Source organism: Geospiza fortis, unplaced genomic scaffold, assembly GCF_000277835.1.
Source record: "Geospiza fortis unplaced genomic scaffold, GeoFor_1.0 scaffold1303, whole genome shotgun sequence".
NCBI lineage: Eukaryota > Metazoa > Chordata > Aves > Passeriformes > Thraupidae > Geospiza > Geospiza fortis.
Window position 1 is genome coordinate 953,486 of NW_005054495.1, and position 24,742 is coordinate 978,227.

General features: G+C 40.1%; 1 protein-coding gene across 2 annotated transcripts in view; it reads right to left on the reverse strand.

The window, feature by feature from the left end:
* Positions 1 to 13,615, reverse strand: part of HSPA12A (heat shock protein family A (Hsp70) member 12A) — a 41,548-nt gene extending 27,933 nt beyond the window's left edge. The window contains exons 1-6 of one of the 2 annotated variants that reach the window (XM_005428637.2): positions 13,467 to 13,615; positions 11,600 to 11,685; positions 9,544 to 9,671; positions 3,128 to 3,314; positions 2,200 to 2,304; positions 249 to 365 (exon numbers count right to left, since the gene is read on the reverse strand). In XM_005428637.2, coding sequence (XP_005428694.1) covers positions 249 to 365; positions 2,200 to 2,304; positions 3,128 to 3,314; positions 9,544 to 9,671; positions 11,600 to 11,685; positions 13,467 to 13,482 — 639 coding nt within the window. In that variant the 5' untranslated portion in view covers positions 13,483 to 13,615. The remainder of the gene's footprint in view (positions 1 to 248; positions 366 to 2,199; positions 2,305 to 3,127; positions 3,315 to 9,543; positions 9,672 to 11,599; positions 11,686 to 13,466) is intronic. The other variant, XM_031063320.1, reaches the window with a different exon arrangement.
* Between the last annotated feature and the right edge of the window lie 11,127 nt (positions 13,616 to 24,742).

A 24,742-nucleotide genomic window follows, 5' to 3' on the forward strand; every position in this document is an offset into this window, starting at 1 on the left:
TACATTGTCCAAGATGACTAAAGTATCAGAGTCTGCAGCAAGGGACACCAATATATAAAAGTAAATAGTAAGAAAAAGGCATTTAAGAAATGAATACATTCAACCTACAGCCACTGCTTGGTAGAGTTAATTTCTCTTTCAAGGTCGCTAGACTGTGTTTATACCAAATCGCCCCAAATACATTTTATCATTTAGCTTATAAACTAGGGCTTTAAAGGGGCATTTCTACATTCAGTCTGTAATATTACCTTGTAGGCAGCTTGTCTCATAAACTGCTTTGCAGGCTGCTTCCAAATAGCAGGCACTGTAATGACCCATCTTACTTCAGTGTTTTCAAAGTCCGAGCCTCCTTGGTCACTGAGCTCCTAAAAAATGGGAAAGAAGAAAAAAAAAAAGAAAATAGAGGTGAATGTAAAATGATGGGTGTCTACAGGAAAACATTCTTTTCTGCTGGCTCTGATAACAGTAACCCCCTTTGCAATTTTTTTCCTGTTACATCCATGCTACAAATCAGAATTACTTCCAACATGCCAAGAATGCTTTACTGTGCCAAAAGGTGGGATTAAGGTTGAAGCTTTCTCAAGGAGGCCTATAGAAACATTTACTGCTCAAAATAAAGCAGAAAAGTTGGCTTTTGCAAAAGTAGCAATTTACAGAATATTGCAGCATATTTATGTACATCCTTAGCCATGGTGTGGGATTTGCTGTTAGCTTGAAGAATTCACACATACATCTTGATTAATGCACAGAAAAATATTTGGGGCATCACTGATGAACATTTATGTTTTACAATCTGGATTTTTCAATGACTTCTTTATACACCACTTACCTTTAAATCAAACTTTTAGAATGCAGTTAACAAGGGGAAGTTACAGTTAACCCCTCTAAAAAAATGACTGATTGGTCCTTCAAAATTTTGCTTTAAGCAAACATTCAAGACTAGTTTAGTACTTTTATTGTCCTTTTTATACTCCCCTTAAAAAAGAGGGAAGTCTGTACTGCATTTGCAAATTAGGTGATATACTGACATGTTTTGGGCAAGGTTCCAAGTAAAATGTCATTACCATATGTCCTATCTAAATCTCCATCCAAACAGAGAAAGGTTCAGAAAGGTGGACAACAGGCCTTTAGAATGTAAAAAAATATGTTTCTGCATGTGCTGAGCCAAGGTGTTGTGTTTGTTTAGCTATGCTGCAGTTCAAAAATCCATGCTGGAAAAGTAGCACCTTTATACTGCACAGGGCACCACAGACAGACACAGCACAGTGCAAAGTAACAGCTCACTTACATGGCATGTCTAATTAGTTCCAGGATTCACTCACAAATGCCAGGGATTTAGTTATTAACATCAGGAAAAGGATGTAGCTCTGAGCAGGCAGCACAGCAAATATATGGGATTTTATCCAATATTCGTATTTGCTAAGAATATCCCCAGTTTACACACAGGTCCAAGTCTGTGACTCCACAACCAACCCCAAAAAAGTACAGTTAAAAACGTCCCTAACAAGATGAGGCATTTGAGCTATAGTGGCAGGATTGTTTCTCTGCAGCCATAAGGAACAGACTGGGATCTCAGAAAAAATAAATTAAACCCATTCAAAAAAGTAGGTTAGCTCTTAACCACAAGGCTATTTTAAACAACACTTGCTTGGATGAATACTCTGATTTGACCCAGGAATTGCTCTGCTCACACTGACATTATAGTGGCATGTTGGAAGCCAGTGTTTACTTAACTCACAATTGACTATTTACACGAGATTTAACATCTCAAAACCTGTTTACTGGGGACACTGGAGAATAAGAAAAACAATCTTGTGATCCAAGAAGACTGAAAGAAATGAGCACTGCAACATTTCAAATCAGAAATGGAGAACAATAAGCTTTTAAATTTTCTTGTCAAATGTACGTTTTTTCCCATTAAAAACACAGCAGAAAATACCTAATCCAGTAAAAAGCTATTCAGAACTCTGCATCACAGGGATGCTATTAGTGAATCAAGCTTGACCTGTGCAAGGGGAAATTACTTCAGGCTATTGTGAGCTCTCCAGAGTCCACAGCCTGCCCAGAGTTTCTACACCTGCCTTGCTTTGTTTACATCAAATACAACTTGGGTCAAATCTTGGCAAGGCTAAAAATATTAGACTCGTGTTTATACTAGTTATAAATACAGAAAATCTTGATAAGGAAGCATTACCCCACCTTTAATGCCTGCTCCTTAAAGAACTGCAGAGCATAAGCAAATATCTCAAGTGCTTTGACTTTTTTGCCATTTGCAGCTGTCAGGTCTGTCTCCATGGTAAGATTCTACATGAAAGAAAATAACTGGAAGTTATTAAAAGAAAAAGGCAAACATCAAATTAATTCCCACTGAGGACAGTGAACTCTTCATTATTCACCTGATTAGGAAAAAGTGACAAAACTATTCTGAAGAGGATTTAACTCATCACTTGAATTTCCTGGAGCATGACACTTTGCTGCTTATTTTAGACTTTGTTTTGAAACACCATGCCTACAGATAACTGCAGGCAGAGAAAGAAATATGGACTAAATATTAAAGAAATGCAATAGATAATACATCTGTAAATAAATGCAATAAAGTTGCACACTCAAGATACTTAATCCAAGTTAAATGTATAGATCTTTGGTTTCCCACCAACAGATGAAACCAGAAAACACCTCAAAACAGAAAGTACTGGCCAATTCCCAAAGCTCTAAAATGGATTAAAGACAAAAACACAATCAGTAGGAATAATGTCAAATTAACAGCCCTACTGGCACTTGCAGTTCTGGCAATGAATTCTGGGTGGATTTGCTTGGCTGCTCTAGAGCTCAATCTGGCTCTTATATCCCATTCCTACTGACCAGATTTATTGAACAAACCAACCTCATGCAGTCTCCCCAGACAGGACATGAAGATCTAAGCAAAGCAGATTTTGAACTTTTAAGATCTGCAAGATACAGCTGCCAAATGCAGTGAGAAATAAAAGGAACCATAATGCTAACTGAAGAGTTTAATTTACTCAATTTACTCTGCAAACATAGAGATGCTTCACTTCCAGTTGACAAAAATTTAATAACGTTCAAGGAAAACAACTTGAGGAGCAAACACAGTTTTGGTGTTACTTACACCAGTGGTATGCAGCTTCATCTTAAACTTTTCAAAATACAACCAGTGCTTTGATTCAGTGGGATCCAAGTCATGGTAGAAGTCTCTTGCTGCATAGCCAAAGCTATGGAACTTTCTCTCTGGTGTGAGGAGGATTGTGGTTGGGGTCTTCTGGTTGGAAACACCTGGATCTCCACCTTCCCATCGTCTGGCCAAAAAGTGAAACAGCTCCAGTAAGTGATGCTCAAGGTCAGAGCAGCAGGAAAAAGCAAGTGTATCATGAGAAAAAGCCATGAGGTGGCAAATTACGCAGATTGCTTTTCCCTCCAAAGATAGTAATTTCAAACATTATCATACCAAAGTCAAGTGGGTTTATTTCCACCTAAGAAAAAAGGAGTGCAATTTTCATTTCAGGTAATTCAACACATTTTTGTGGTTATGTATAATCCTTAAGGATACATCACACTCAGATAAGAACACGGGTTCCCTGAAGCAACCCATACACAATTAAGGAAACAGTTTTGTACTTAAAATTTCTACCTAAGCCAACACATGTAATAAATATTGTAGAGAAAAAAAATAAATCAGTAATTATCCAAGAACACTACTAATAAAAACCCAAATATGGCCTCTCCAATTGTGATTCAGACTTTATGAATGATTACTTGCAAGGGATACTTTTCCCATTTTGAATTAGGGACCTGCTTAAGTCATCTAACATCACCAGGGGGAGGCTGAGTAAATCCCCATTTCTGTCCCAGAACATTGCCTGAAACAAGACAAGCCAGTTCAACCAACATCTGATCATGTGCTTCATTTCCTAGACACTTGAAACTCTGAAGGCATCTATGCCTGCAGATGCTGAGCTCTCTGCACTGCATGTGAAGTTGATGGATTTTGTGTTTCAAATGCTGAGCTCTCTGCACTCATGTGAAGTTGATGGATTTTGTGTTTCAAATACCCAAAATGCTGTACAAGTTTTAAACTATCAAAAATGAGGCAGCCTTCCCCAACCTCCAAGGATGTTAAAGGCACCAAAATATTTCTGTCACTACTGGTGAATAAAACTAACCTATGTCATCAAGACTGTGAAGGTATTTTTAGGGGATACCCACAAAAGTTTTAAGGCAAAGGTAAACCCAAAGCTGCTTTCACAGAACGGATCAGGAAATAAATAAGGAAATAAATAAGAACACTGAATATGGGAACACCCAGCGGCAGGAACTGAAGGGGGGCATGGCAGGACAAAAAGGTCAGACAGTAGAAAGTTGTAGAAACAGCTGTAAGCATTCCTTCTCCATCCCAAAAAAAAAAGGCAGAATGGAAGAAACTCACATTACTGTTCCTCCCCCCACCATATACAAGTACTTTCTGTATGAGAAACAAACATTTACCAGAAAACATTTTCTTAAAAAGGCATCAGTGGAAAATCTGTTTATGCTCTCAGACATAATCATAACACAGCTCAAACAGGAGCCAAGTTAAGATCACACAGGCAACTGCATTCATTATTAAACTACACGTCAATTGCTTTTGCTAAAGATAGCAAAACGTACTTTCAGAACATACTCCTGCCAAAGCCCTCATTCTGAAGCACAAAAAGTCTGCCTTGCTCTGTGGTAGCTGTTTGTGTGACATAGGAAGAGTATGTAGAAAAAATAATTTCCATCTCAGTCTCAGAAACAGCTGAATCCATTGAACATGAATTGACCTTCAGACCAAGGCAGAAAACTGACATGGCAAACTGCAATTTAAGGGGTTGGTACTTGGCAAAGTAACAAGGAATGGGATCTTCTGAAGGGCTGGGACCCCTTCACATCATTCAACTGGATCAAACTGAGCTAAATCTTTTTTTTTTAGCTCAAGCAGCAGAGAATAACACATCTGAACTTCCTTCAGTGCAGAAGACAATTCCACTGCCCTGAAAGCAGAAACTGCATGATGAGGAGAGGAATGATTTCCACATTCATTCACTTGAAAAAACTTCCCTAAATCTGCCCAGTTCCACTGCTCAATCCCTAAGCCATGATCAGCTGGCAAGGGCTCTGCTCCAGGTCATTTCTTCTAACCTGCTGCTAGAAATGCACTTGGTCAACTCCAAAATCTTTGAGTAGGTGTTACAGCAAACATATGGTTCCAATGTGAAGAAGCTGGGATCTCACAGCTCATGAACAGAAAACACTGCTATTCCAGCAGATTGTTAAATCCCACACACCTGCTGCAAGCAGAGAGGAGACAGACTGATATCGTTTTTGCTTGGAATCATTAATGATTCATTCTGAGTCACTGGTGGGAAATGCCATAAATAGGCTGTGGCTAATAACAATGCTTCTTTGTTTTTCATTATGGCCAGGCACATTTTCTCTTTCCGGAATAAGCACGCTTAAGGTGCAGTTTAAATGAAGACAAATTTACGTTCAACGCCGTGGGATGAAATTGTCAAAGCCACCTGGAGACTTGGATGTTTGCTTCCCGATGAGTTTCTGATGGAAACTGGACACAGTAATTGCTCAGCACCTTCTAAAGCCCCCAGCTTGTATTACTGTTCAGTCACAGAAAGGACAGCAAAGAAAGACAAGGGGAAGCAGGACTCTACCATTTGCAATCAGAGATTTAGAAATACTCTTGTGTGATGTTTTTCTTGAGAGAAGCAGATGCTAAAGCATGGGAATGGTAATTCCTGGCTGCAACACTCTTGCCAGGTGGAGACCTGGCCTCCCTCCAGTTACAGGAGGATTTTAGTCAGTAGGACTAGGATTGCAATGCTTTCATTTGCAGTTTCCTTTCATGGTACCAATACAGGCTAAATAATGGTAAAAATCAGGAAAACTAAAAAGGAAATGCCTATCAAAAGCATAAACCTATACAAGCCAGAACTGCTGTAAATACATGTGGGGGATATTTTTGCAGCACAGAATCACAGTTAAAAAAACTATTCAAAGAGAACCAAGGTAGATTTCTTTCAAATGCAGACATATGTGCTCCTAGGATGATATAAGTGAAGTATCTGAACAGAATATAAACAACATAGACTTGTTTATAGCCACAGAGCATCTAACTGTATACTAGAAGTGAAAATAGAGACAAGAGAGTCAGAGAGGAAGGAAGGACGAGGTTATACACAGGTTAGAGAAATGCCTTCACTTGCACTTCAATCTGGCTAAGACAGACCAAAGAGGGACTTGTGCAGAGTGATGGGAATTCGATCCAGAGCTGCAGCACCACAGCCAAGTAAATGAAAACACTGGGGTCATCAAAATGCAGCTGAATGCCACCAGCATGGTGTATGCAGAAAAAAGGCAGGTGTGTGCCTCCCAATAATTACAGTCAAACAGGGAAGAGAGGGGAAGGGGAAAAACCTGAAGTTGCACTGAAAAGAGACCACATTCTCCCTCCTTCCAAAGACAGACTGCCATTTCATTAATTTCCATTTGTGAAATACTCCCATTCAGCTACCTAGCCAGTAGCCAGAACATCTGTACTTTCATGTAAGTGCATATAACTCAAGAGGAGTTTTTCAGAACTGTGTAATATCTCTGCATTCCCTCCAAATGAGATGTTATTAACTCGTTCTACAGCAGAAAATTTTCTGTGTGGCTCTGGCACTGCCCTGCTCACTGAAGTGCTGAGCTCATGGCCAGGCAGCTCAGATGCCTTTCCTCCAGCCTCAAGTTATGCTGCAAACAGCACTCATTGTAACACATTCCCTCTGCAAAAAGAACCTGAACCACAGCTACCCGTAACAGAAGCTGGGGGTAACTATCAAGAGTTGTCAGTACTACCTAAAACTGATAAAACAGTAACCAATGTTTTGCAATCAAAGTGAAGTCATTCACTGAACATTTACAAACCCACACCCAACTCCAAACATGCTGAGTGAGGCCACTCATACATTTAAAGATAAATATATGCTTAAAGAACTTTGTTCAGTCAATGCTTATAAAATCTTTTTTTTTTAGCACTGGGGATCACAGCAAATAAGCATACAGTCAAAAATGTGACTTTGTTTGCCTCCTAATTACACAACAAGAATCATGGCACTGCTGGCACTACACTGAAACCTGGAGCTAAAGCCCTGTGTGTTCACCCTTTTCCAAAGTAGGACCTTCTAAATAAACCCATCTTACCCTTTTAGAGAAAAGCAGCTTTGTTAAAAGGCAGTCAGAAACCTAAGTATCTGGAAAGAATCAACACTAAGGAGGGAAGGTGGAAAAAATGTTAGGAAGTAGAGAGGACCATGCATCACTGGTATGCTTTATTTTAATGTAAACATTCTCGAGTGCCGGCGGGAAGCTACATTTACTCTGCTGAAATATTTGTAAGTTATCCTACATGTAAGCCTCATTATATACAGCCCTTAATGCCTTCTGAACTACTGCAGACTTACTTACCTTAATAAATATACCATTCTTTTGAATGGTTGAATTCATGACTGAATTTCATGATTTTGTGAGTATTAATATATAAATATATATAAAAATATTACATATATTATTTTGTAAGCCCATTTCAATTACATCCTGACAAAATCCTTTAAAGACAGAAATATCTATTAAAATATTAAAATAATTCTTGGTATTAAAATATTTGCCACTATTTGAAATACCTGTTGGAAATATGAATACACCCCCCCAAAAAAAAGTTCCTCCCTTTTGGTTGGAAACACATTAAGTATTTTATTTCATTTTATTTCATCAACATCAGTATCTCATATCATAGCTATGAAATCAGAGTCATTCTGCCATTACTGCATAAGGAGGAAAATGTCATGTTTTGAACCACAAGTAGCAAAATGTCAGCTGAGATTCGGAATATAATCTCAGCACTTGGATTTCAATGTCCCAGTGACTGACAGCAGGAAGCCTGGTAAGAAGGGGTTCCCCCAGGAGAATCTAATCTATATTGTGAATACAGCAGCAAAACCAGGTCCTAAGGTAAAACTTGAACCCAAGGCACCTCAAGGACTTCCCCAGAAACAGCAGTGATTCCTCCAGTGTTTACAGGAACAACACAGAGTGCCTCTAAACACAATTCAGGCTTGCTCAGATACAGCTTAGAGATGTTTTCTCTCATTCCATCAAACTTCTTTAAGAACATTAATGAATTACTTGCTGCAAAAGAGAACAGGAATTGATAAACATGGGTTCCAGCCTGCCCACCCTGAGAGCTGTCTGAGGCAGCAACTCAGGGTGTGTCCTGTGACTTCAGCCTTGTGCACCTTCCTGTGCTGCTCAGAGAACAAGAGATGGCTGAAATGCAGAAAAGATCTGGAAAACATTACTTGTCCATCCTGCAAAAGGTAGATAGCTTTGCAACTGGATGGCAGAATACATTTCTAAATTTACGTTCCTTTAGACAGTATTTTAAATCCCTCAGCTGCATTAGTGTGCAGCCATACACAAACCAACTATGCAGGCTGACTGCACAATCAATAGTGTCTGCTGAGATTTAGGGAGCTGCATTCAGCTACCACCTGTGCTTAGAAAAAATGCAGTATATCACACTGGACTGCAGCAAATTAGGCTTTTTGACCTTTTGTTCTCAGCATTACAGCACAGTACCCACTTCTGCAACAGCAGCATTGTTTAGAAGAGCATCTATGGTTGAGCTTTCCATATATACTTTTTTATGTTCAAAATTATCTATATCTTGCTCTCATTACTATACAGTAATTTAAAATATACTATAATAAGAATTAAATACGCTTGAAGTTATAAATAACTTTTTTAAAAAATACTATAAAATATTGTAGCAATGGTTTGCAGGGCAAACATCTCAGGCAGCTGCCATAACAGTTTTTGCATTTGTGATTGCATAGAGTTATACTGTGCTGATTTAATCAAGAAATAAAAGAATAAAAAAACTCCCTACATCACAGCATCTAAAGCCTTTACATACATATAACACAGACAGATTTCACATCAAACCTTCATTTTCACATTCACACCTTTTGATTGCTTATTTCCCAATATCAATGGATCATTATCATAGATTTGATTCAGATTTAATACCACAAAGTTTACATCAGCCAAACAAACTCCCAGTGCAAGTAACCAAGTGCTGTACACCCAACTATACACAGTGAAATTCCAGGGGATGGGCACCATGACCTTAGAAAATCAGTGTCTGAGATAAGGGCATCCTGACTTAATTATTAACTCTGCTCCCTGAACAATTCCGAATACTCAGATTCCTCCTTCTACTCTGTCATCTTGTAAACTCAACAAAATAAGAAAGGGGATGTGCTCCCATGGACTACTAAAGCAAATCAGAATACAATAAGATGCAACAAAAAGTCATAACCAATGGAAATCTGCACACTGTGATAATGCCAGACAAATTCAGACACTTCAGGCTCCTGTACAAAATATCTATGGCTACTGCAGGCAACCCATGTTCTCAGAGTCACAAACCAAATGCTGCATTGCAGCCCTTACCTCATTACATGAATACATTCTGGCTCCTTGGTGAAGCTGTAGGCGTAGCCACTGGAAGTTGTGCCAAAATCAATAGCCACAACAACAAGAAATAACTGTTCTACAGCATCGTCTGCATCAGAGTCCTTCTGTTAAACAGCAGAAGCAAAACAGACACAGAGTCACTGATCAGAATCATTGTAACCTGTCACAAATTCTGCTCTGCAAGACCCGCATATCTCTTCAGTGAAAATGAGGACTTCCCTATATTTGCCCTTGTGACTGAAGTTGATACCAGAAAGCTGCACATTCCAATGGAATTGGAAATTCAATGCATGACTCAACATATACGCTAGAGCCTTTTATACATCATTTTCTATTCAAAGCTTCCTTCACACTCCTTTCTGGAATACTTCTTATCCTGTATTATTAAAACTTATTAATTTGGGGATTGGGGCTAGTTTGGTTGGTTCTTTTCTTAAACTGATCAACTGAAGAGTTTGTCCATCAATGTGATATATTTGGGATTTACTTGGTGGTTTTAGGAGTTAACTATATCATAAGTATGAACATGACATACTATTACCATTCAAAAATAACAAACCCACCCAAACCACAGCAATAAGGTTTACACGAGACAAACGAACCCAAACCACAGCAATAAGGTTTACACCCCATGTTACAAAGAAGAATTTATATAACACCTATTTAGCCAGCACTACATGCAGCACTCCTCCTGCCTGTGCTGGAATGTGGGAAGCTGTTCAGCTGCTCATGATGAATTGGAATCCTTCTCCTGCCTTTCACCTGTAATCCTGCAATCCCTGAAAAGCAGAGTCAAGGGCAATATGCTCCAGACCCTTCACCAGCCTTGTTGCCCTAAATCCACCAGGACCGCTCAGCCTGTACTCCCAAAAACACCTGGAAGCAACTGATGTTACCTTTCACAGACCAGTTGCCACACAGCCTCACTCTATGGGCAGTGCTCCACCACAAATCTCTGTTAATTCCACACCTCCCACTTCCTGTACATTCCTGTTTTATCCCTACATCTTCCAAGATCTCTCCATATACCTGCTACTTGAAATGGAGAAACAAGAGCAACAAGTTTTGGTCTCCGACCATAAAAGACTTGTTTGGATTCTCCTAATAAAAGTTTTTCAACAAGGACAGTGTCTTCCTCAAAGAGTTTAAGGAGCAAAATCTAACTGAAATATGATGTAATTCATCAGTGTGACAGAAGTAAAAGAGGAATTTCAAGAGTATCTAGAGAAAGAAGGGAATAAGATCCAAAAACTATGGGAGAGAGCACTGGAAATCCTGAAGATGGGTTTTTGCAAAATTCTGAACTTGAATCAGAAAGCTAAGACAGTGTTCCACCATAAGCTGCAAGGATAAAAATGTGCTCTGAACACAATCCCTTGCAATAACAGGAAGCACACTGTGCATGTACTGTGTTAAAATCATACAGGTCATCTTAAAAATCGGTGTGAGTTAGTTTTAATAGGAGTTTATCAACAAAATTAGCACGATGTAGAAGAGATTAAAACACACTACCTATGGGACATGCTCTTGGTTCTAAAAGCTTACAGAAGTGGCTATGTTCCTTAAGAAATAAAACCAGTTACTTCTATTTTGAGCTTCTACATCTCTCTCTCTCTCTGGGCAGATTCTTTTCTCCGAGAATTTGGGTTTTACTGCTGAGTACCATATATATCCTTCTTTTTTTTTCTGAAAGGAAGATGATTTTTCAGGGACTGACTAAACAAATCAGTGATAAAGACAGGGACAGACCTTGGGAACCCTGAGGATCAAGAAGCCCCTGTGTTTGATATAAAAATATGCAGGGCAAGTCTATGAGTTTAGCAAATGAAAACCAGCAAAACCAGGAGCCCAATGAAAGGAATCAGAGCTCTGTCAACAACTCAGTGTGACCAAAAATCTCACCTAATACTATGGATAGCCTAAAGGGTATCAGTATGTAGGAAATGACAGCTCTAAAGAAATTATGTCCCTACTATACAGGCAGGAGAAGGTAATGTAAGCATGCAGTATAAGTTACGAGTGCATTTCTTACCGCAATGTGTGATGGAGACAGTGGAGTTATTCCAGGGTCTCCCAAGCTTTTGGCTGGTGATGAGTAAGCAGATGTGGAAACTGCATCTAAAAGGAAACAAACACCCATCAGTGTCAGCAAGCAGAATGAGTAAATACAACAGTTACTTTGCACACTGCTAAACTGTTTTCCAGTTGTAAAGAATCTGCTAAAACACAAAGCAAATTCCACAGCTGCCATCTAAAACATGTTTTGCCTTTAAAACATGCTAAGACACAACTGTTGTTTTGGTTTTAAAATGTCTGTCTGACCTTCATGACTATTACCATCCTTTTACTACATTGTCATGCACAATCTTAAAATCTTCCTAAACATATTCAAAGATCATGGTACAAGCAGCTTGAGCAACACACACTGCCTAGGATTTAAATGCATGAATGCAGAACCTAAACGCAAGCTGTGAGATCCAAAAAGACAGACCCATTTACAAGAAAAAGAGGAGTTGAGAGCAATTGGAGAAAGCAGGAAGAGTAAGCTGCAATTTGTCCATCCTGAGCCTTTATTCTGAAACTTTCCCAATACTGTCTCTGTTTTTATCCTTCACTACACTCTGCACTGGAACATCCTGCAGCTGTTAATACTACTACAGGACAGAATCCAGCTGGGAAAAAGGAAAGCATTATTAACAAGTCATCAAAGAAATATTTCTACCCAGCATACAATACTAAAATTTCATTTAAAGGCACAGACCAAATCAGTGACAAATACTGTAGTGCACTCATTTTATTTTTCATTCTTTCATTTACACTGCTAATGATAGAAAAGGAAATTGCTTAAAGCAAATTAAGCACTGATGGTTTAGATGGATTTATATATAATCTGTACTCTTATGAAGAATGCAACAGTTTATCAAAACAGAATGTAGAAAAGCTACCACACACCCAGTCCATGCTCATACCCCACTGCTCCAAAATTTAAGCCCTATGTGCTTACTGAATTCTCTTCCACAGAATACAAGCTGTAATTAGATGTAAAGCAGAATGATGTAATAGGTCTCTGAACATTAATAAAAATAATTAAATAATAAGTAATACATTTCAATGTATTTTTATCACTTACTTGGATGCATCATTTACATTTATTTATCATTTACATTTATTCATAGCATGTAACTCCTAGACATGACTGACAATTCAGAGCATCACTCCAAGATGACACCGGCTCTCCAAGACCTCAGAATTACATAGGGAAAAATGGCAATCAAATATGTCTTGTTTCCCAGGGAAGATTTAAAAACCCTGTATGAGAGAATTCGCCTGCAGGGAAAAAAATCTTCCTCCAAATCTTAATTTTGCTCTCGAAACTTCATTTACTTCTTGAAGTTATAACATGCATGTTCAGCCTGATTTTCAGAAGCATTTGCAGAAGCACAATATTTGCATTTTCTACACAAATTCTCCAGGAATATATTAAGTTACTCCTCTTGCAGTGAAGTACAAAAAGTCACAGGCCAAATGTGACAAGCACAGAATCTGCTCGGTTCATTAAGACATCTTTGGAACAGATGCTGTTATCAGCTTCCCTTGTGCCATTTTTACCTCTTAATTTTTGCACCAGCAACATGGTATTTATTTTAGAATTGAAAAACAGTATCTCAACACAGAAAAAAACCCAAAAAACTAACAGAATATATTCCTTGCATCCTGCTGTAATTCCTGGCTGAACCTGAACTATACTTCCCAAGCATACCAGGACATTGCAACACTGACTCAACATCCTTGGAAACCTGCACTTTACCCACACTTAGGATGATGATTTGAAGCACAAGATGTAGACATCAAACCATGTGTTTTCAGTGTTTCACTTTGCCACTAATTCTTTTGGTTACCTGTTTCGGCACTCATGTTTCACAGATGGGCTGGGGCAGGTCAGAGGAGGACACAGAGATGATCACAGGGCTGGAGCACCTCTGCTGTGGAGACAGGCTGGGAGAGAAGGCTCCAGGGAGACCTCAGAGCACCTTCCAGTACCTAAAGGGGGCCTATAAAAGAGCCAGAGAGGGACATTTTACAAGGGCAGGTAATGACAGGACAAAGGGTAAGGGCTTTAAAATGAAAAAGGGTCGATTTCCATCAGGACATGATTTAGACATTTAGACATCAGGGTGAAATTCTTTACTGTGACACTGGAGATGCACTGGCACAGGCTGTCCAGAGAAGCTGGGGCTGCCCCACCCCTGCAAGTGCTCAAAGCCAGGCTGGACAGGGCTTGGAGCAACCTGGTCCAGTGGAAAGTGTCCCAGCCCATTGCAGGGCATTGAAAGAAGATGATCTTCAAGGGCCTTTCCAACCCCCCAAACTATTCCATGTTTCTAAGATGCATTTTCCAACCTGTCTTCAGCTATCAGCCTTGAAAAGTTATTTTTATCTCTGTGTGCAACTCAGAAAATTCTATGTGACAGGATACACATTTTTGTAGCTCAGAGAGCAGTGAATAAACATCCAGAGCAATACTGACATCCATCCAACAAAACCACTAACTTGGGTGATGTCCTACCAAGAATTAGTTCTAGTTAATTAATAAAAAAGACCCTTCCAAACCCACGACCATCCTGCACTGCCTTCATGGCTCCTGCAAATACCCAGCTAAATAAAATAATTCTACAATGCATCCTGGATCTAATGCCAAAACTTCTGAGCAGGTAGTGAAACGACTGTTAAAAGCAAATGAAATTAGGATATTTGTAACATTATACTATCTACCCCATCTGAACTGCAAGGTGTTAAAATATATTTGTCTATGTGGGAGCTTTCCTATTTTGTTGAGTTAGTGTTTCCATGGTGAAAAAAATGTGCATGTGTAACAATTTTTACAGCTGTGTTCTGAAGAACAGTAAATGCATGGATATTCCAGGATATTTAAAAATCCCTTATCTCTAAAGCACTGTGATTGGTTGATGTGACAGAAACAAAAGCATCTGTTCCAAGCCAGAGAATGGGAAAAGGGTTCCAAGCAACCTGATTTGCAATCATGAAACTGAAAAATGATGCTTAGACTGTCCTGGATAGGATCAGGGTACTTGGAATAGTTCTTAGAATCAGAATGACTTATTATGGCTTCTGCAACAAAAAAACATAATTAAGTAATGTTCTACATAGCTCAAGTTCCAGCTTTATCTCCATATTTACTAAGGATCTTTGTCAAACTACATGCTATGATAAAAACACAGCTAAACAGTATGCACTAAATAAACACTTAAATTCTTGCCAATTTACACACCAAATTAAACTGAGGAATCTGATTTAGAATCCAAATTAAATAAGTCCTCAAACAAACCCGTATTTAAAATAATATTTTTCTAAATATGATGCAAACTTCTTGAATAAAAATTCTTATATTTACTTTGATATGAATATTAACCTGGGTTTGGGAAATTTCAATAAATGTGCATAGACCAAATTTGAACACATTAGGATTTCTGACTTAGTCCTAACCTAAGCAATTGGAAAAGAACACCTTGTGCATTTTTAAGATGAGAAATTGAAGGGAAAACAGAGAAGGCTCCCATTTTCAGGCAGATTCCCAAACCATTACAGAATTGGTAAAATTAGGAGATCAGAAGATATTGTATTAGTAATGAAATCATGTCCATTATCACATTAGCTCCAATTGCTGGTTTAGCAGACTTAATTTAAATTAATCCTTCTTTTCATCTAAACAGATGCAAGAGTTTATTTTCTGTGGTTTCCTGCAATGCCTAATCTGTTTAGCTCTTTCTGTTTTTCAGTAAATGATCAGCAACATTGTAGATTTTGACAAAATGCAACGAAGGATTAACCTTTAAGTGTGAAAGAATGCAGACTAAAAGCAAAGTCCAGAACATTTATAAAAACTTAGCTGATGCAGTGTGCATATTTCGCTGATTGCATGTGCAGCTGAATATGATTTTCTGATAGATCTGGAGATCAAGACCAAGCTCATTATTTAATTAGAAAGATAAGTTAATGGCAGCTGGAAGGCCATCAGTCTGTTCTGAATTTTTGAGAGCCCCTGCCACACATTCCTATTCAGGACTGGAAAAATGAACTTTAGGGAACTACTAAAAAAGCCAGACACAGACCAATACAGTCCCAGATAATCAGTTTCAAGCCAGCAGCTAAAGAAGGGCGACTGCTGGACCTCCCAGTCACAAGGTGGTACTCAAACAAACAAACAAAAAAATTCAGCAGCCACACAAAATCTTCTCTTTTCTGTTCAACTTTTCACCTGTATATAATTCAGCTACATAGGGCGTCAGTAAAATTTTCTGCTTCACATATTATGGACCTTGTTCATTTCCCCAGTGAAGCAGATGGCAGAGCACTGGATTCTGTCTAGCCCAAGTGCCATAAGCAATGGATAAGGTAGAGTGGGCTTTGTCAGCAGGTAGAATTTAACAGGACAAGTAAATCAGGAACCTGGGAATCAGGGCGTGGGGCTGTGCAGCATAATGCCCAGAAATGCTGTCACACCAGGGAAGGGGGGACATTTCTGAATGTGCCCCGTGTCACCAGTTCTGTGTATGGAGAAGAAATAACTTTTTAAAAAAGAAGAAATAAGGATTCAAGCCCCAGGTCTTCCATTAGAAACCATTTCAGGCACATTTTGCACTACTTTAGAGTGATGGCTACAAAAGCAAAGGCTTCACCCGAGAAATTGCACTTTCCAAACCTCCTCAGACCTGACTCCCATGTGACTGGATCTCTCTCCTACAGCTGTTTCACAAATCAAACAAGGAAAGGAGCATCACTATGGTATACCTCTGTAAGAACATGCCTGAACACCAGTGTGTGTTATATCCCAATCAAGACAAGTTAATTTATATTTCTATCCTGACTAAGTGGCCCAAACCCAACACAAACTCTTCCCACAATTTTCTGAATCAACAACAGGATCAATACCATTCCCCATTTCAGATCAGAGTTGCAGTATTTTAGTAAGTGCTTTCACAATAAAGACATCAATGGGTCCCAGCACAGCCTTTTCCAGGCTCTCCCAAACTCCCAGCTGAGAGTGGCTGCAGGACACCACCCTGGCTCAAAAGGAAAGCTGCAATAACTCTTTCTGATTTGTGTAATGCACAGCCACTGCTCCAAATGCCAAATCATCCCAGCACTCAGCTATTTGTAGGCTGCTGGACCAGGTGCACAGGGGAAGTTGGGATACATTAGACCTACTAAAAATGTCACTACTGCAGCTGATCTTCGTGGCTCCAACAAATCCATGTTAAATGAATTCACCATGAACACACTGAACATGTCACAAATCAAACATTGCAAGTATCTCATGGCCCTTTGTCTGGAATTTCCAGCCATCCAGCATGTGGTGAAGGTGACTGCTGCTGTGTGTATACACGCTGCTCTGCTCTCAGTCAGGCTGTGGGTAATACCGAAATCTTAGCCAAATTCTTTCTTTCCCATTCAGGCACTATATCTGGATTTAAAATTTAGGAAAAGAGAAGGGAAATAAAAAGGAAAAACAAGGATGTACTGAACCAAACATGACTATAAGTAGCCATCAGGCAACAAAAGAATGGAATAAACCCACTATTTTTCATTCAAAAGATTATAACCTTTTGAGCATCAAAATAATTTTGACTCAAGCAAACCTTCCTAATGATATTTGCACAAGAAAAGAAGGGTTTACCATATTGCTATTAGCTGCCAACTGCTGCACTGATGAAGAAAACCTTATTCAGCTTTTCCTATTGCTGAGATTTTCCTTCGCATTAAGCACAAAATGTCAGAGCTTCCAAACGCAATGTGACAACCTAGAGCATTTTACTGTAAATACAAAGATAGCCTTTTAAAATAATTACAGAACAATAAAAAAATAAGAGATGGAGACAAGCAAAAAAAATCTTAAAATATTCTTATGCATAATAAAAAGATCCCATATTTCATATCAGAAGTAAGAACCTTCTGTTCTTACTGAAACCAATGGCACCACTGTTATGACCATCAATTAAAGTTCTTTGTTTTAAAATGCCAGCAGGCATCCAGCTGGTTTGCTGAAGACTGCAATACACTTCTCTTCCATGAATACAGTCATAGCTAATCTCTGATACAAATCCAAGTTTCCTGATACCCTTTCATAATATCTAGTCCCCTGAAGAACTGGAATTCATTGCACTGATACCAATTAGAGAACAAGGACTTCCTAAGTAAAAAAAAAAAAAATTCTAAAAATAAGACATGTTTGTCATTACAACTTTGACCTTTTCCATTTATTTCTTCTATATTGTCTCTCATCACGATCATGCTTTGACTAGAGGAATTACATTTTCACTACACTATGAATGCTTTCTAAGGTAATTTTAAGATTTTACCATTATTGCTAAGAGTATCAAAAACCAAGCCCAGTTTCATCCCATCATTCACTCTGTGGACAATATTCATTTTCCTGAGCCTCAGCAGCAAAGGGAGACCAAAAGATGCCACCAATTTTCTGTGAACTTAATTTGAGATGAAAGAAACACGCAAGAACTCACAATAACCTCCTGAAAATGCCACAGGGGCTTTGTTCACTCCTCCTCTATTAGACAGGACATAGGCTAAAATACTTTACCTAAAATTGATCTGATCTCTCTATAATGCTTGGTAAGACGGACTGAAGCTGAGCAATCACACTTACTGGTTGTGTGTGATGCCCCAGCAGATCCTCACCAACAGCTAAGTGTGTCCTTAAGCTGCCTTCAACTCAAACCCTTTCACCATCTACACTGCAAGGTCTCAAATCCAGCTCCACCCTGAATGCCCTGAGAGTTTTCCAGCTTCTGTGATCAGCCAGCTCCCTTTTCCCACCCATTTCCTTCCCCACCCCCTGATGGGATTGCAGTGTGCTCAAAACCTGCTCATGCCCCAGAGCCTGGGGTGAGGGGAACTCAGCAGCAGTGCCCTGCAGTGATCCCTCTCTTCCCACATCCCAGCTCTTCCACAGCCATGCACTACTGCCAGGAGACACAACTCTGATCCTGCTTTACCTGCTGTAAAAGGCAGCAGGCATTATGTTGTGATAAGGGTAGGTTATCAACAGATTGGGCAGCTCAGAGTCGTAAAAGACAATTCTCCATGATTTCCCTAAATATTCCCTGACACAGTTCTGTAAGAGACACCTTCAGTGCACTCTAACTAAACTTCTCTCCCTTCAACAAGCTCTTCTTTGAACTTGCTTCCTTCACAGCTCCTTGCACTATTTGCCTCTGAGCAAGCACTGCCTTCCTGTACCTCTCACCTCCTCCCTCGCTGCTTCCAGGAGCAGGTAAGGAACAGAAAACAAACCCCAAGATGTACAGTGTTAAATGAAAAGATACCTTCCTGGAAAAGGCTTCCTGCTGCTTCTCCTCCATCATCATGTCTGTCCTCATCTACCTCCTCCACTTGGCTCACTGCAAGGTTGTCAGGAATGGCACTACTAAGGTTATGCTCTAATTCCCAGGACCATGCTCATAAAACAGAACATTTGTGATGCTAATCACTCTCTTTGAGAAAATCACCATTTCCCAGCCCAACTGGACTGGTTCACTGCTTTTTCTTTTTAAAAAACAAGATCAAAATATTACAGTTATAAACATGCTTTGCTACAAGTTTCTGTTTCAGAACCATGTCAAGAGGCAATTGTATGCTGAAAAGAATGCAATCCTACCTTTCTCAATCAAGGTATTCAAAGAATCACTGTTCACCTTTTCAGACTGTGCATCCAGCACACAGGAATAAGAACATTTTGGGTGGCATTTGTTCACTTAGAAGGCAAAAAGGTTATTTAGTTTTCAAGCATTCCTAGATTCAGACAGCATCTCGGAATGCATCAAGCTGGATGAATGTAGTGACACCTTTTTCTTAAAACATGAATTGGGAAAAAATTTGAATATGTTTGTCTTCATTTTGACAATCTTCTGGAAGGCTTAACATGATTCACACATTTACAGAGCCTTGACAAGAGAAAACCAACCACTCTCATCAATTCACAGGGTAAAAAAAAAGGATAAGCAGGGAGCAGGGTAAAAAGAAAAGCCAAACTAGAATAGCCATTACTTATAGTAGTCAGCATGAGTGATGCTGTATATAAATTCCTTCATATTCTTCAAGGCTATTAAACCCAATTTTGTTCAAAGATGGAAAAATAAAGGAACAGTAACTATGACAAAATGTCAAATATAGGTATCACATTTGAAAAGTCATTAGCAAAGTCATCTATGAAACCAGTCTATGGCTATTGATTTATCTCCTGAGCAATATTTCATTGCTGTATCAAAAACCAGATCTTCTTTCTTTTTATTTGATGGCCTTGAAAACACAGTTACCAGGCTTAAAGAAAAGCTTAAAGAAAAAATACCTTATGAGAAAAGAAGAAATTACCTGATGAGTATTTGCAGAGTAGACCACAAAATCACAGAGTCACCAACCAAAATCCACTTCCAGAGGTTTTTATGCTAACACTCATCAGGGTTACGTTCAAGTGCCATGACAATGCATGCACAGACCACAGTGACTAGCCAGAAAACCAACTGCAAATTTACACTGTCATGGTGACAAGCCCCTGGCACAACCTTCAAAGGAGTTCCTGTGGTTAAAATCCTAACAGGAGCGTAGCTGAGTAAGCAAGAGAGCTCCTACAAAAGGTTGATTTTTGAATGCAGCACTTCCACAGTGCCAGTACTGAAAGCTGCTGTAAGTGGCATGCCCTGCCGTTCTGATTACTGTGAGTGCTCTGCTCAGGTATCCATGGAAACTTGAGAAATAGATGTTAAATTTGTTGGATCTGTTTGGCATCAGGGAATGGGACTAGTTGCCAGTCAGCCCAGTCTAATCACAGGTATTCTGATCTTTAATCATGGAGAAGGCATCAAGCGTTCTCAAATGATGGTGAAACTGACCAAATGGTCACATTTCCCAAACAATGACAAAAGGAGGGGAAAGGATGCACTGAGAAACTGTTATTTTAATGGTGTTATTATCTCTTGAGAGAGAAAACTATCCCAATCCCTGTAATGAGGAAAGAGACACCCAAATATTCTGCCAAGCTCACAGGGAACAGGAAAAAAAGGAAAGCATGGATACAAATGCACAGAACCTCACAGGGACAGGTGGACACAGAGTACTCAGGATTGTAAAACCCTTTGAGAGAAACTGCTTCAATCCTAGAGGTTGGTCCTGAATAGCACTGAGAACTAGGGATGTATCCAGAAATGGACAAACTGAAGTTGTGTTCCCAGATCATTCCCTCTGGGTGAAGGAAGTAGCAAAGGGAGAATAATTTATCTCTGCTTCCTTGCCTAAGGAAACTAGTGCAGGTTGGGCAGGCTACTGCAATAGGAACTGATTTTCTTCAGAGAGAGAATGTGGATTAACTCCCTCAGATGACATTGAATTGCTATTGAACTACATTCACATCCACACTTTTCTGGACTCCAACTGGTAATGATTACTAGAAATCTCTCTCCAATATTCCTCAGAAACTGCATCTGCAGAACACAGCCTGAGAGTGTTGAGTTAAAAACTAAGAGCAAAATCCTCTCCAGGTCTCCCATTCTTGCAAATTTACGTGCACTTGGAACTGATCCATGTGCTCAGAGCCTGCAAATCCGTAGCACCAGAGCTCCTGATCTGGGCCAGGGAGCACCCAGTGACCCACAGGGGAGGGGAGAGCACCGAGCCAGGGCAGGGGAGCACCAGCACAGCTCCCAAAGCCCCTCTGCTGTCCTTGACACACCCTGATGCAATCCTGGGTGAAGAACAAAGGCATTCTAGGCTTTCTGACCACCATATTCTGAGGAGTTTTGTTTGTTTATTTGCTTACTTCTTAGAAATGACTGCATTTCCCTCTTCATTTACATGAAAACGTTTCTCAAATCCCTCTGAGACAGCCTTTGAAGGAATTTCCTGTTTTAATACTGATTACTGACACAGATCACCACTGCCATGCTAATTTTAAAACACTGCCAAGTCACTGTTTTAATTGCAGTTCTAGCAAAATTTTAAACTTGCCTTTGTTTATTTTAAATGCATATCACTATGATTCTTAACAGCACAGCACACAGGCCAGAGCTGACACATTTTGAATAATGAGAGCTATGGAATGTTCTTCCAACATCAAAAATGTGCCTGGTCACTGAGAAAAGGCAGATTGGATGTAGTGACCCAGGAGCCAGGACACTTGTCACAGCGAGGGAGATGAAGCCTGTGGATCTGTCACAGGCATTTCAGATCACCGAGGCTCAGCCTTGGCAGCAGCATTCCCTCAGTGCAACACCAACATCTGTGACCTTACAGCACCAAACAGCTGCACACTCTGCAGTGGAACATCTGTGAAGCAAGTGTACCATTTACTGCCACAGCCCATGGACTTCAGAGCTCATGCCTGAAACAGACTCCAAGCCCTCCTGGCACCTCTCTCACCACTGCAGAAACACCAACCTGATGCAACCTGGAGCTTCACCCATCCTTCTTTTCAACCAGCCAGGCTGTTTAATAGAAAAGTGACAAGTGCCACACAAAAGCTGAGTAATTATGTAAGAAATCATCTACGGATGGACAAAGATTTCACTAAAGCTGCATAAAGAAAATATCAACAGCTAGTTCACTTAAGGAAAACAAAAAAAAGGAACAGATGCAAACTCCCCAAAAAGGTCATGCTGCTTCAAACCAAATTAAGGTCATGACTGTTCTCCTCCTCCTAATTGAAAGTAGCATTGTTTGCGTGCATTGTTTTTACTCCTTTCACATTTTCCATTATCATTTACTGGGAGCCAGCACAGCTTTTTTAAAATCCAAAAAGGTAATTTGCTTCTTCACAATACCTACAGACTAAAACAGCCACAGGGAGAAGTTTCTAAACCCATAACTGGTGTGCTCTTTGAAGTCAAATACTTGTGAAATCCCATCTGACACATCGTCAAAAGGCAGAATGAATTCAGGTACAGAAAACTGACACAGTGGGGTCTTTTAATATTATTGTTTTAAAGTAAAAAGTATATTCTTGAGGATTTTTTTTTTTAAGAAAGGGATGGTTGCTTTGTGAATTTATAGAGAGAACAGGTGAAATCATAGTAGAGGGGAGCAAAAAGGAATTAATCCCCTGGAACAGCTCAGAAGAATAAGTAACTGGAAATTTTAAAATATTTGACCAGATCTGTAACTTTAAAAGGGAAAAAAGAAAAGAAATTCAGACTTAATTGCAACAGCAGATATGATGTCCAGAAGGGGCCTAAAAAATTTCAACAGCATTGTCAGGAAAGTGGGAAAAGTTGTCCATGGCAGGTCACATCAACTCAACCAACAAAAGAAGCATTTGGCAGAAAAAAAGCACAAGATGAGACACCAGTCAAGTCCCATATAACCCCAACCACCAGTGACACAGTTAGAAAACAAAACATATCCTAAACACTGACATGTTCATGAAGGGATCAGGTCTTTTACAGCAGAGGCAGCACTCTGGCCTTGCTGCACAGACCTGGCCTCCCAGAGGCTGCTCTAACTTGAGCTGACATCCAAGGCTGCAGCATCCTCTTCCAGCTCCTGGTGACAGTTGCATTTGTCAGAAACCCTGGTCACTCCCTGTGGACCAGGATAAAGCCCCTTTACCCAGAAATGCATCAGCTGAAAATGCCTCTGGACAGAACAGACCTCTTGGGGCCTCTCTACAGCTGACTGAAGCTTTGGGGAGACTTTGCAGGGACAGAGCAGGGCAGATCTGTTGAACACCAAGTGCTGTCCCCATGGGAGTGAACGAAACACTCAGACTGAAAGCTTACAGGGTGCCTGTCATGAAGGAAAACTTGTCAGCTCAACCAGCATTACCCAATTACAAGCCAAAGGCTTGAAAAATGCCAAAAATCAGTATAATTAGAAGCTTTACATGCAGTAGCTCCTGGGTATGAACAGTTTCACTAAGCAAGCTGCAGATACCGCAGTGCTGTGCTAAGTGGAGCTATAAAGATGATGGGCAGGCACTGCATACAGCACTCAGCTATTTTACATACAGACATTTCCTTTACGCATTGTAGTGTGCTGCAAGAAGTGCCTGCAGCTTCAATACTGTCAATACAACACACACTAAATCACACTTTATCCCTCAAGCCTTTTTTTCCCCTGACAGCCTCCGCATTCCAGCGCATGGAAAGAACATAAAGATTTCTGGCATCACAAATCATTGCTTTTCTACCTGGTCTTCTGTCTTCTAACCAAATCCCTCCAGCACAGATTCTCCCTATGTCACAGGTTACTTCATTTCAGTATTGCATTGCACCAACCTTGCAACCTGGCAGAAAACAAAACGTGATACCCTGTCATCTGAAAGACAAATGAATCTGTCAGTCTATTCTTCCCTTTGTCAGCTGCATGCTAGAAAATTGTTACAGGTTACTTCAAACCAAACAGGTATCAGAGACTTCATTTACAAAGAACTGAGAGAACATTTAGATGCAGGGAGGTGGAAGAACCCAGTGGAGCATCTTGAAGATTCGACCAGCTTCTAAGTAGTGTTTTCTGGTTTAGTTTGGGGTTTTTTAATGGACACTTTATGACTCTATTATTCCACCTATGCTGAAATTAAGCTATGTCATTCTAAACGCTCCCAAAATCCTACTATAATCAAACTTAAACTTTTAAGTTTCCCCATACACTTCTACCAGCATCGTTGGCTCAGCACTGCAGTTTCCTCAAGTCTGCAGATTACAGTGAGGAAGAAGGCATGGAGAGATCGAATGAAATCAGGCTGACTCTGCATTTCCCTTAGGGTTATTCACCCATATCATTTGTATCCTAGGAACCCTCTTCCCTCCCCCAGCTCCGTTCCCACACAAGGAGAGCCCAGCCCGTCCTGCAAAGGCTGTGTTGTTCCTATCGGGCAGGGTAACCCCAAACGGATCAAACCCACAGCATCCTTCTTTCAGGCAAAACAAGATTCAGCTCAGCTCGAGTCAAGTCCGCAGAATCGGAGACATGTGGCCCCCTTAACGTGGTAAAACGGTACCGGCGGGGGTTTCCCCACACCTACACCTCGCTGGGAGCTCCCTGGTCCCCGGGGCTGCGCCAGGATGCTCAGGCGCTCAGCCAGACAGCGCCGTCTCTCCCACCCGGCTGCCAGGTCTTTCTTTTCCAGTGCATCAGGCTCCTCGCTATATAG